Raw genomic sequence first — 13,407 nt, forward strand, 5'->3', positions numbered from 1 at the left:
GTGGGAGTCTCTTGCGGGAGAATAAATAATCCTGCTTTGACCGAACGGCGAATGCGACTCGGTCAGATTTCACGACCGGCACTTGGAGCCAGCGCGGAGCCTCAAGCTACGACGAGCTGGACGCGCGGGAGCTAGGGAGCGTCGTCATGGAGACTTCAGCTAGCCAAGTGTCCACTGTGCTGCACGAGTCAGCGGTGTCCTACCACAGCCTGCAGCAGACGAGTAGTCGCTCCAACACGGCACCACCGGGCCTAATTGCGCTGACCAATCGGGGGCCCAATCGCTGGATTTCGGCCGATTTTGCCGGGGGATCCGCAACTGAAACGCGATTGAATGAAAATCAAGGGGTGGTGGAATACGATTGCAAAAGTGATTCTTGCATTTGCTTCCTAAATCAGAAATCTGCCCGTGTGAATGAAATTTTCTACCGATTGTCCAAATTGTCGATGGTGTGTACGGTCAACTGTTTATTTGTTTCTGGGGTAACGACCGGGGTAATGCAAAGCATATGTGAAGGTAGTATAGAGAGGTAACCCGTTGAAGGCCTCGCCACGTCGTGTCGGTTATGGGGGTCGTTTGACCATACTTCATCGTCAGTACACATTGGTGAGGGCTGAGTGGTGTGGTGGGCGGTGGAAGCAGGATCGGTTCAGATATCACTCACCGCTGATGTTAGCCGTGGCTGGGAATCGAACTCAGGTTGCCGGCTTCATCACGCAGTGCGCTAACTACTGTGCCACCGCTCCCCCCAATAAGAGTCGTTCCCTTGACGCACGGAGAAAAAAGTCTCAAGTCTACGATTCAGGAGGCCCCTGCATTGGAATGTTTGGCCAAATTCCCTTAACGCTGGCCGCGTTGTGCGGCGCAATAAAATGTATATTAATATGTATCATATATTAAATATCGAAATGCGACTCCATATCGAGGTGTTGTCGAGGCAGTCAGTGATGGGCAGAGGAGCATATTGGAGATTGCCGAGTGTGGCCTTCAAAGGGGGGCGGGTAGTCAACAGCACGGGCGCCTGGGGGGAGTGAGTGCCAGACTTTGACGTCCCTCCCGACGGTCTCACCTCCCAGGCGCTCGCGCGTCCTCACGCGATGCCCCCTACAACGTCCGTCCGTCCCCCCCCCTCCCCACCCCACACGGAGGAGCTCCCGTTAATCGACCCCCTCCCTCCCCCACCTCCTGCACTCCGAGCGAGCTTTGCGGCGGCGTTTGCGAAGGTCACCGCGGCGCCTGGGAGGTCGCGAGGGTTCACGGGAGCTGAACGTGCTTTGCGTTTGCACCCCGGCAGGCCACGGGGCGGGCGTGTCGATGACCGGCTCGCGCAACCGCACGCAGTCGGAGGAGGCGCAGGAGGTGCTGCACCAGCTGGACTTAGCCCTGCAGCGTACGTCCTCTGCCCCCATCCCACCAACCCCCCCCCCCCCTCCTTCCCCTTTCCCCCAAGACGCTTTGCTGCTGCGTGATCAAGCCGTACGATGATTTTGACAGCGGTGAGGGAGTGCTGGCGGAATGACGACGGTCACACTTTGCCTTTCAGCCCGGATGAGCGAGAGCTTTGGTGGCTTTGTCATGGCGGAGGGAGACCCGACATCGTCCCCTGACGGCTTTAGCTCACCGCGCTTTTGCATTGCAGGACTCCACTTTTGTACGCTTCGCAAATCAGCACCGCCCCTTGCGAATGATTTCTTTTTTTCTCCGATGACCGTCTTCATTTTTGCTAACATGCTTTTGCGTAACGTAGCGATAATAACAATTCCATGAGTCAGTTGAGAAGCATAATCAGCGTGACTAACTCTATTAACTATAATACAGGTTTTTTTTTGGGTTAGATCATGTAAATATCAATGTGTCGTTAAACCCGGCACCACCCGACACCGCCAATTAGTAATCTAACCCCAAAAAAACTGTATTATGGATGATATTGGATGATATTGGTCATGAAAGCCTCCGTGTTAAACAGTTCTGCTTCTGCTTGTTTTTGCATAATAGAAAATGCATCGCTTTGAAACCAATTAATTAATTAATTCAATACTTAATGGCTGGGTCCTTAAATGTCAGTGTGGAATGATTCATCGCCCCCGGCAATACAATGAATTGTCGCTATCGTTTGATTATTCTGTCACACTGCGGCTGCAGGGGCGGTGTTAACCTGCATCACATGCTGCTTACCAGAATTGCACAGCACAGATTTGAACACGTGAAATTCAGAGCACGTATCTTAAAAATGAATATTCAAAGATTAATCTTAAACACCGGGAATTCATCAATGAATCGATGCATCGTTCCGCACCTAGTTGACGGACACGTTTAAGACTCTGAACTCTTGCCAAATGGGGTCTTCTTTCGATGCCAATCAATTCTGATGTATAACCTCATGTTCGTTATGCGCAGTTAATCAACACGCGAGGCCTCTCTTGGCACATGCGGTGCTCATAATAATTTAATGGGCCGTTTAGGTGAAGAGTCATAATGTATTGCTGTGCTGACATTTCTAATTGCACAATCGCAGGATCTTTATTTTGTCACAAAGGTCACCACCAATCGAAGCGCGACTGTGAACACGACGGTAGTGGGGATCTTGTGTGGGCTTGGTGATAAGTAATGTGTATCACATTGGATTGAGCACAACGTAAGACAATGCTTCTAAAGCCTTGTGTGCGTGTGTAAAGTTCCAGTGCATGGGGTGGACAGGTGGACCCAGGGTTCAGAGACACTTGAGTCGCCACCGATGAGATTCTGGGACCAAATCTGCGTTTCAACCACCTGCGATTAAATTGGGTGCTCAAGTTGCAGTGATTTGATGGTCTGATCCTGGTCACCAATGGCTGCACAGAGCATCGTGTCACATTTGATTTGGCACTTTATTTGGTTTAGTCCACCTGTGAGAATGAAGCTCGATTGACATGCAGCGGACACTCTTTCGAGGGCACATAAACGTCGCTACTAGGAGGCGAAGGTGGCCGGGAGTGGTGCTCGCCACACACCCCCTCGTGTGCCGTGCCGGCCTTTCATAGGTGCTCACTAACAGCACCTGCCCCAACAGTCTGTTCAGGCTAGACGGGGGATCCTTGTCTTTTGTGTGTTTTTCTTCCCGGTGCCGCAGCCTCTCCCCGCAGCCCCGCCATTCTGGGCACGCCCGGAATCCCCGAGGCTCCCGGCCGCCTCGTCTTCTCGGCCACGGGCCCCACGTCCCTCCGCGTCAACTGGCAGAAGCCGCAGAGCGACACCCAAGTGATGGGCTACCGCGTGACCTACCAGTCCCTCTCGGGAGGTGGGCGCCCGCACCGGCGACACCGCCCTCTCTGCAAGCTCACCACGGCGGTCGGCGACGGCCATGTTGTTTTATGAACCTCACTGGGAGCTATGCACTTTCAAATCGAGATTAAAAACTCATTTCTGTAGAGCTGGTTTATATTGTGCTTAGTTTGTTGTTCTTTTTCCCCACACCTCCGATTGGCGCGGTTGGCAACATACGGTGCGAAAGAAGTTCAACATACACGCATAGAGACCCATAGACTCACACAGCAAACCACAGACTCACATAGATGGAAGACTCAATTCTTTCAAACAGTTTTTGTGTTTAGTTTGTTGTCCTTTCAGCCCCACCTCCGACTAGCGTGGTTGGCTATGTACGGTGCAAAAGAAGTTCAACATACATACGTACGTAGATAACCTAGTGCAAGAGCAGTTCCACGATTGAGACAGACTAACGGCAAGGGTGTCCCAACCGTTAACGTCGTGGGTGTTCGGACATCATCATCATCATCATTTCTAGACGTGGCTAAGAGACATAACGGCCGTCCACATTTATGACAAAAAAAATGGTATTTTGAGTCGATCCAGACCCTGAACGCCTGCTGTATATCTGGCATTTGCATGTTCTCCCCGTGGCCGTGTGGATTTGCCCACCCACATTTAGAATCGACGTGCGTTCAGAGTATTTGGCTGCTATCAATGTGCACGCAATAAGCCACCTCATTGCGCTATCATTTGTGATGACCAGGTCGCTTCTGAAAAAGAGCCAGTATGGCTCAGTGGGGCCTAAGCTGGTAAAATTAAAATAGAAAGTAAAATTTCTAATTTATTTTGCAGGCTCCCCGCGGAATGTGGAGATCGCCGATCCCAACCAGGTGACCGTCACGGTGGACCAGCTGCTGCCCAACGAGGCGTACCTCTTCAAGGTGATGGCGTGCAGCGACAAGGGTTGGGGCCCAGGAGCGCGAGGGCGTCATCACCATCGAGTCGCAGGTCAACCCGGCGAGCCCGCACATCCCCATTCCAGGTAGGCCGGCCTCACGTATCGACTCACCGCACAGGTGAGCTCACCTTGCAGATCAGCTCACCTGACAGGTGAGCTCACCTGTGTAACGGTACCTTGTCACTCTGACAGTGTTTGCACTGTTTCCTTTTCAATTCGCGTATGTTCATATGTCACTGTTAGACCAAAAACGCAGAGTTGACTTGCACCTGTCCCTAGCTTTGAGTGACACTTCTTGCTCTCATATTATATTTGCACAGTTTTTTTCCCTTTGTGTTTAATTCATGGCCGTTAAATACCTCGCCTGTTAATTGTGCAATTTACAGGATACTGACGTTTTGGTGTTTGTGTTGTTATTGCTACTGCCGTGCTAACGCACCACGGACCTCCCTTGTAAAGTAGCCGGGCAGTCGGCTAAACGGGACCATCATCTGCCCAGAAAAATCTAAATAAAAAAACACACAAACATCTCACGACACAACACCGATAGCGCGATTGAAATTACAAATAAATGTGAGGGGGGGGAGGTGGAAATAAATGATGAACAACAATTTTTGCACGTGCACCACGTGCGTGCGTGCGTGCGTGGATGCGTGCAGGCTCACCATTCACGCTGAGCACGCCCAACGCGCCGGGCCCGCTGGTGTTCACGGCGCTCACCCCGTCCTCGCTGCAGCTCAAGTGGGAGAAGCCGATGAAGCCCCAGGGGCCCATCCAGGGCTACGTGGTGTCCTGCGAGCCCGTCCACCCCATCGGTCGGTGAAACCCTGACGCTCGCCGTTCATTGCCCGCGCTGCATCCGCACGTTTTGCATTCACGCAACGCAAGGCACCATCGCTCGCGTTCGCCGGCGTCGCCCTCGCCGTCGTCCGTCCGCCGCTTGAATGAAGGCTTCACCGCCTCTGCCGGCCTTCCGATGTAAAATCCACGTCGCGTCTGCCCCCTTGAGCTAGTTGATTTCATCCATCTCCAGTCTGCATCTCCAATGCAGCACCTGTCGCTCGGAGTGCGCGTTTGTGCGTTTGTGAGCTCTCACGGCCAACATCAGTGGCGAATTATCTCAACTGATCCTGATTCTCCCCGAGGTTGACTCAGCCTTAATTGAGTACTTGGTGCGGTGCGTAAACATCGACACTGGGGAGGCGAAAAAATGTGTATCCAGGCATTGTGCTGGCCACAGCACCCCCTGGTGCACCGTGCTGCCCTTCATAGGCGCTGATTAAACGCACTCGCTCAAAACAGCCGATGTACGATACACACGGGGGATCTTTATCTGTGTATTTATGTTATCAGCGGGCAGCGTGGGCGAGCCACGCATCTTCACCATCGACGACCAGGATGAGACGAGCCTGGTGGTGAATGACCTCCTGGAGAACGTGCCCTACAAGTTCAAAGTGAAGACCAAGACGAGCCAGGGCTACGGGCCCGAGAGAGAGGGCATCATCACCATCGAGTCTCAGAACGGTACTGCTCGGCAGCCCACGCGCGAAAAACCCACTCGCTTTGACACGCACGCTCACTCACGTAGCACGCTCACATGCATTCACATACGTGATAGCAAACATGAGTATGTACATGCGTGTTGTCTACTACATAGTTGTTTTCTAAATAATTCTCTCATTTTTAAAATTATAGATTTTTTTGTAGCAACAAAAGGCTTTAAAGTTGCCATTTTCTCAATTTTTATTTTAATATTGCTGTCAGTATCACGTGACAAAGCAAAGCGTCCATTCGGAATTCTCCTAGGACACTGCACCACACCGTGTAAGAGAATGGCCCGGAGAAGAAGATATCACAGAACTACCTCCGAAATCCCTTTGAGTTACATGTTCCCTTTGTATCTACGCACGAGGTGGTGCTGAACTGTTTTACTCCTTCAATTCTCAAAACCGGAATTTAGTGAAAGTGAAAAACTAACAAACTTGATTTGAAAAACTAACCTTAACATCATGGGGGTTCTGTGCAGTCGTTAACGACTGGGCTAAGACAATCAGCGCACTTAAAACTCAAGAACCTGGTTTATTCGCGGGTGACTGAAACCCAAATCGAGACCCAGGTTCTAAACACTGCCCTCTGCATGCAAATCTATTCCTCACTTTATGCAATATTCACATTCTTTGCTTCACGTGTTAAGTTTGGGCAATTCAAAGAGGTTCGACAGATGTAAGGCACTTCCACTTACATTTCAAGCCTTTGTTAAAGCTTGCGCAGTACTTCAGTTGCTAAAAACCAGGGAGGAACAGAGAGATGTTGTGCATCACAAACATGAGGACGGCGAGGTGAATCTGCGTGGGATTACAAGACTCGATCAGGTCAGAAATGAAGGCCAGAGTAGTACCGCCCATCTCAGAGACAAACTGAAAAAATATCAACTCGGATGGTTTTGGGGGGGGGGGGGGGGACACGTTGTAAGTAGTGAGGAAGACCGCAACGGAAGTATTGCGATGAACTATTTGGAAGCATCGGGGCGAAGACTGAGAGGGCAAGTCTAGAAAGAGGCGGTTCAAAAGTTGTAAACCGGAATGTGAAGTTACTGTGGAGTGGACGTGGAGATGGACCAGGATAGGAATGAGTGGTGAAATAAGATCCAGGAAGGCAGACCCCCACATGAGTTAGTTAAGAAGCGGTGGCGAGTCACGCGTTCTCTCGTGTGTTCAGGTTTCCAGCAGGACTTCTCCGGCGGGATGGACGTGATGATGCACCCGGCTTCCTCCCAGCAGTTTGTCTCCCAGTCCAGCAGCATGCAGAGCGAGGTGTTCGACTTCCCTGGGGACATGATGCAAGGAATCATGGGTACGAGGCACACGCGGCACTGACCAGTGCAGTCTGTTCGCCTGTAACGGTGGTATTTGCCTTCCTGAAGAGCACCACTTTATGGAAAATTCGCCGTTATAATAAGTCATCTATATATATCAAAAAGGGAAATTTGTGAATATGTGTGTCTGTTAAAAATGTTTAGCGTACTTCCCGACATGCAGCAAACTTGAAATTTGCCATGTGGGTACTTTCCAGACTGTACACCATGCAAAAATAAAAAAAAATTACTTTGGTAAAAAAAAATTTGGGGGAGAGGGGGGCGCAATAATGCATATATTTTGCACGGCAAGTGAGCTGTGACGTCACATCTGTCACGTGACCCGCGCGTAGTGGTAGTGCTTAGCGCGCTGCGCTATGAACCTGGCGACCCGAGTTTGATTCCTGCTCACGGCCACCACCGGTGACGATTATTTCAACCGGTCCTGGGCCTCCCCTAGGTCGACTCAGCCTCAAACAAGTAACTGGTGTGGTGTGTGAACATCGCCACTGGGGAGACAAAGGCGGCTGGGTGTGGTGAATCCAAGTCCCGGGCGAATGCGGGTAGTAAAGCTAGTCTATTATATAGGGGCAAAGCACGGTCTGCACTAACACGTGCGGTGCGTACGCAGGCTGAACAAAGACTGAGGTGCGTGGGTAGCATCGAGAAGCATCCAGCAGCATCCCGCCCTGTGCGATGATGCTACGCCGAGGCAGCCGCACGGCCGCATACTCCTACTGGCGCGTCGTAGTTCCGTTCACTCAATCGCGTTGTATTCAATTCGCATCACGAGAACAACGCGCGGTGTTATAGGAGAACAGACTGAACTTGGGGCACACATTTAGCTTACCCACATAATACAACACAACACACGTAGCCAAACCTCACATGCTTCATGATGTGCACAGTCAACAAAGACAAAGATCCCCCATATAGCCTTGACAAACAAAGTGCTGTTAGCAACAACCTATGAAGGCCAACACAGCATACTAGGGTGTTGTTGGCCAGCACCACGCCCGGCCACCTTTGTCTCCCTCGTCGCGATGTTTCCACACCGCGTCTGGTACTCGTTTTAAGGCTGAGTCGACCTAGGAGAGGCCCAGGACCGGTTCAGATAATTGTAACTGGTGTTGGCCGTGAGCAGGAATCGAAGTCGGGTCGCCGGGTTCGTAGCGCAGGGCGCTAACCACTACACCCCTACTCCTCACACGGCCAAAACCACACAGTGTAACATACACATGGCTAATACTGACGATACGGCAGACACAGCCAAGCCAAACTATAACACACGTAGCTGACAGCAAACAACACGACCGACCAATACATACACCACAACACACATAGCCAACACCCTTAATACAACATACACATCGCTGACCCATACAATATCGCACAACAGCTGACAGCGAGCGGAGGTGGGTGGCAGCGAGATGGTAAAATCGTGAAACATTAGGAGGTTGGAGTTACCACTCGGATGCCTGGAGCAATTGTTGAAATAAACAGGAAACACCAAGCAAACACACGTACGTACGTGTGTTGAACTTCTTTCGCACCGTACGTAGCCAACCGTGGTAATCGATGGTGTTGGGGGAAGAATAACAAACTTAACACAGAAAGCAGGTCTAAAGAAATGAGTTGTCAATCGAGATGATGATGATGATGATGATTTAAAAGTGCACAGCTCCAGTGGCTGCCTAATATCGGAAGGGAAGAGCGTTCCAGACGGCCGTAGAAGCGCATCTGAAAGCACCGCGTGGTGCGGGGACCGCCGTCTTTGTTCGATGGCAGCAGCCAAAAGCCGTCGCCGTTCCTTGACGAGATCGGCAAGGCGTGGTGATTCATTTGTGGCGAGCACTGCTCGTGGTGTGACACGTAATGACTTCTGTTCTCTGTTCCTGGCCGCAGGTGTAACGCAGATGGTGGGTCAGACAGGCATCATCACCAAGAAGGTCACCACCGTCACCAAGACAACCAAAATGGACTCGGGCACCGTGTCCAAGCAGGGGGAAATGAGGTTCTAGGGGGCGAACACTGACGACCCCTGAACTCCCGACGCACGCACGCACGCACACTCGCACGCACATCCCTTCCTCATTCATGCACGCCAGCACTGGTTGGAATGAGCTTGCATCTACAAAAATTGAATAGCAGCGTCGGCCCGTGTGTATCTTTGCGACTCCGTGTTGGTGTTTGATATTTTTCAGATGTCACAAAGCCAAGTCCTCTTGTTTCCAGTGCGCGGTAATTGTTGATAATGACGCGAATGCAGTACAGCGGTGGTTATTGTTTCATGCATGCGGGTTTTCGACCCATACAAGCTCTTATATTTTCTTTAATATTTGCTTGTTCTTTTCCGTTTTTTGTTGGGGTTTTTACGTTATTTTATCGCGTTTTTTAAGAAAGTAAATATAACATTTATGGAATTTTATCGAACAAATAATCGAGTCTTACTAACGATGCCTTGTTATCCATAGACGTTACAAAATGCAAGTTCTACAGTAGCTGTCTGGGGGCTTACACTAGAGGTTTGCTTGGCTGTGCTTCTCGTAGGCTTGTGTGCACTTTACGTGAGCGGTGGTCGTCGTGGGCTGACAGGGCCGCTGTGTGTGACAGCAGCGTGCACATGAGAGGCGGACGCAGGACAGGGCCCGACAGGGCACGCGGTTAATTCCACAGCATTTTCATTGCTGCTTCAAAAAAGCCCTCCGCTACGATCCGTGGCGAATTATTCGTGAGAACAAGACGACATTTCATAGGTTCGCATGCTGCGTCTTGCCTGTGAGACCTAATTGAATATTTTACAAACCTTTAGTGCCTTTGTGAAGAACGCTCACTATGAAATGGCTTTGTAGTTCACCACGTTTTGACTTTTTAAGGTAATTCTAGTGCCAAACGAACATTGTGGAAGATGCATAGCACTCATAATAAGGTCCAGAAATCAATAATACATTTCTATATATATAATATTCTTGGAACAATATGTGTTACTTCAAGAGCTTAAGAAGCGTACATAATGGTACGAAAGCTTCATACTCTTACTACTTGTACAATTTACAAAGAAATACTGACACCTCATTGGGCCACTATTTCCGAATGGGGCTTGGTGTGTCTCATGGCTGTCCTTGAGAAATCAACACTGTGAACGGCATGGGTAGATGTCACGAGCCTGGTAACTCACGCAGGAGAGAGACCTGGTCAAGTTGTTTACAAACTACATTTGTAACCGCGCGAGTTTGTTGAACAACTTGAGCGCGTGCCTCAAACATGGAACCCGGCCATTTTACCCCCTGTAATTGGACGGTTACAAAATGCCCCATTGGCATCGACATGATAACGGCTGGATTTGTAAGTTAATAGCATTTAACAGCAAGACAATAACACAAACCTCTGCCATTCATCGTGTACTGCACTCTTGAACCAAAAGATCTTGCCTCAGATATTTTTGTGCGGTGTTGGGATACTCGCCCACGTAGACCGTGTCGAAAGGCTGTTTTTATGAGGAATTATCACAATGTCACACACGCCCTGTGCCAGTCCTTACTCTTGTTTATCCCTTATTCTACAGAGCATCACATTCCTCATTTGTGAACACGATGTGTGGTCGTGGCCACGAATTCCTGCAGACTGTAGAGTATTTTCTTCCCTCTTGCAATAGTCATATGGCATTCACCATCTCACCGATCTCAGCACCGTCAATGTTAGGCCCCTCCGTGAAGCTCTTTGCTTTACATTCTTTAATAAATGATTGGGAATAATTCATGATGATGATGATGATAAACCTTGCCTTGGAGTAACAGTTTGGCAGGATGCATAGATTCCATTCACCTCAACACAAGGACACAAAAGCCCTGATTTCCAGAAGTGGTCGTTTATTGATGTAAAACTGTTAAGGAACTGTACAAATTTAGCAACAAAAACAACCCCATCAGCAATTTGTTCACTTTCGCCTGATAATAATGACATGGACCTTTTCTGTGTCGGGTATAATTAAGCCGATGGCTTTTAACTCAGATATAAGCAACACAAAATAGCACGAGTTCGTGTTGCTGCTTCGCTTTCAAGTAGCAGTTAGGGTTTCATTACAAGACACCCGCTGGAACATGACGTGGCCTGCACGGATGTTCCGTAGTTGAGGCGTGTGGATTATATATATTTTTCTTTATTGTGAAACAAGACGAGCTGTTGAGGCTACAGTTGCCACCCACCCATGCTTGGCAATGACAGAGCACGTTTCGGATGGATCGCCCTCAGCACCCTCTTGGCTCCCAAACAACTTTGTGTGATTTCTCTAAGCGCCAATGTTCCATTTCTTTAAGCGCCAATGTTCGATATACGACTGAAGCACGCCACTGTTGTACGCGATCTCTGTCCATATTGTGTTAAATTATGAGGGTGGCGACGGTAGCTTGGGCCTAAACGAGGACACGCTTTGAATCCTGTATCTCGGTCACAAGATGAGTGCCTTGACCAATGAGTGCTGTGAACTTTTCGTTCAAGTGCTGTGGGCTATTATCTGCGTTTTCACATCAAGGGCAAGGAAATCCAAAGTGTAATGGAAATAAAGTACACAGCAAGTATTATGTGTGTTATTGGCACCAAGTGCTGATAGCGCATAGTATTATTGTACGCCAGAATGCTACCGTGGTGTCATGGTTATCACACTCGATTTGCAATCGGGGGGTTTGCCGGTTCGATCTCCTGGCGTGGCAGGTGAAACAATGAAGCGAGTATCTTAAATCCCCCTCGCCTCTGTCCACCGAGCAGTATAAACGGGTGACGCCACAGTTAATGGGCAGGTCACGTGGAGAAACAAAGTGTGGGTACGTCCACCTCTTGCAAGACGTCTGGCCAGCATTGGAAGACTAGGCCAACAACCATCGATAGGGCCTCTCAACCTTCTTGTAGTGGAGGCCCTTCAGCCAGCAGTGGTGCGTGAGCCGATAATCGCAGGGCCGCATCTTTACCTGTGTGTTATTGTATGTTGAGATGCCCATTACAGTACTGCTATTCCGTGTTGTGGTCACTACAACGCAGTTTTTTCTGTAGTTGATATTCGCTGTGCTCCTCGGTCGCCTGTCCTTTGACGCGTTGGCTGTGACACACAGCAAGGAGCTGCAGTTCGATGCTTTTTTTTTATACCAGCATTTCATATGGTACAATGGTGGTGTATTTTTTCGTTCTCCTATGGCTCACAGGGCAGCAGTGGATGTCATTTACTGGAGTAGTCGTACCGTAGTAGTAGTGGTAGAAGTAAAAACAAAGACTGGCAAAATGTCAAAGTTTTCATTGGGCTGGTCAAGTCCTCCCGATTCTTGTTTTACCCAAAATACACTTGCTTTCGATCGTGTTGTATTTGTGTTAAACTTACTGGTGTTACTGCAAACTGGCATGTTTTTTTTTACTGTAATACATAGCGGTTTTTTTGTTTAAAATTACATTTCTGAAATATTGTGCATTCCTAAAGGTAAGGTACTACTGTATTAATGCTTTAAAAAAAATCATTTTACAATTTGCAAAAGAAAAGCTTGAAATATTTTTTAAGTTGTAAAGCAAAAAAACAAATAAACGTTTTCAAAAGAACATGGTGCTTTCCGAGCGATTTTAAACCCTAATTAGAACTGCAGAATTTGGCAACAATAAATGGTTGTTTTTGTTATAGTGGTGCACAAAACACAAATAAGAAGAACCCGCAATACATTTGTCAATATCACTGCACCATGGAGGGGGGGAGGGTGGCAGGGGGATATCCAACATGTGACATTCTTCTTCTATAAATGTTACTTTACACGCTTGACTGTCACATTGTTTGCATGGCACAGCCAACACTATGTGGACCGAGCTGCCTCGATTTTTTCCAGAATTTGAGTTTCCCAAAACACAAGGTGTGATGTTTTCGTGATGTGCTCGGTTGCTGGAGTCACGATGTAAGGATGGGCAGGTCTTCCCAGATGTACTTTCCAGTCAAGCGCCGCGGTGGCGAGAGATGTTAACTACCTCGCCTGGTATACAGGAGGTCGTGGGATTGATCCCGACCCTGACGCCTGCTGTATATTTAAAATAAACTTTTAACAGAACTGCGGACGGAGAGGTTTATCCACCGTGCTACGAGAAATGAATGTGGCGCACAGCGATATGCAAGCGCGCATGATTCCCGGCACACTTTCATACATGTGATGGTGAGATGTTAACTACCTCGCCTGGTATACAGGAGGTCGTGGGTTCAAACCCAACCCCAACCCTGGCGCCTGCTGTATATTTGCAGTTTGCATCTCCTCTCCGTGGTCGTGTGGATTCTTCTCCAAGCCCTCCCACCATTTCCCTCCACATTTAAAAACACGCGTTTAGAGAA

At 49.0% G+C, this 13,407-nt stretch overlaps 1 protein-coding gene across 1 annotated transcript in view; it reads left to right on the top strand.

The window, feature by feature from the left end:
- The window catches only part of ITGB4 (integrin subunit beta 4), a 65,863-nt gene extending 53,225 nt beyond the window's left edge, over positions 1–12,638 (top strand). The window contains 9 exon segments of the mRNA XM_061558598.1: positions 67–222; positions 1,295–1,390; positions 3,110–3,277; positions 4,099–4,217; positions 4,219–4,288; positions 4,864–5,019; positions 5,558–5,728; positions 6,923–7,057; positions 8,964–12,638. Coding sequence (XP_061414582.1) covers positions 67–222; positions 1,295–1,390; positions 3,110–3,277; positions 4,099–4,217; positions 4,219–4,288; positions 4,864–5,019; positions 5,558–5,728; positions 6,923–7,057; positions 8,964–9,079 — 1,187 coding nt within the window. The 3' untranslated portion in view covers positions 9,080–12,638.
- The last annotated feature ends 769 nt before the right edge of the window (positions 12,639–13,407 follow it).

The sequence above is a fragment of the Lethenteron reissneri genome, chromosome 3 (assembly GCF_015708825.2).
Source record: "Lethenteron reissneri isolate LAM-NWPU_2019-01 chromosome 3, ASM1570882v1, whole genome shotgun sequence".
Classification (NCBI taxonomy): Eukaryota; Metazoa; Chordata; class Hyperoartia; order Petromyzontiformes; family Petromyzontidae; genus Lethenteron; species Lethenteron reissneri.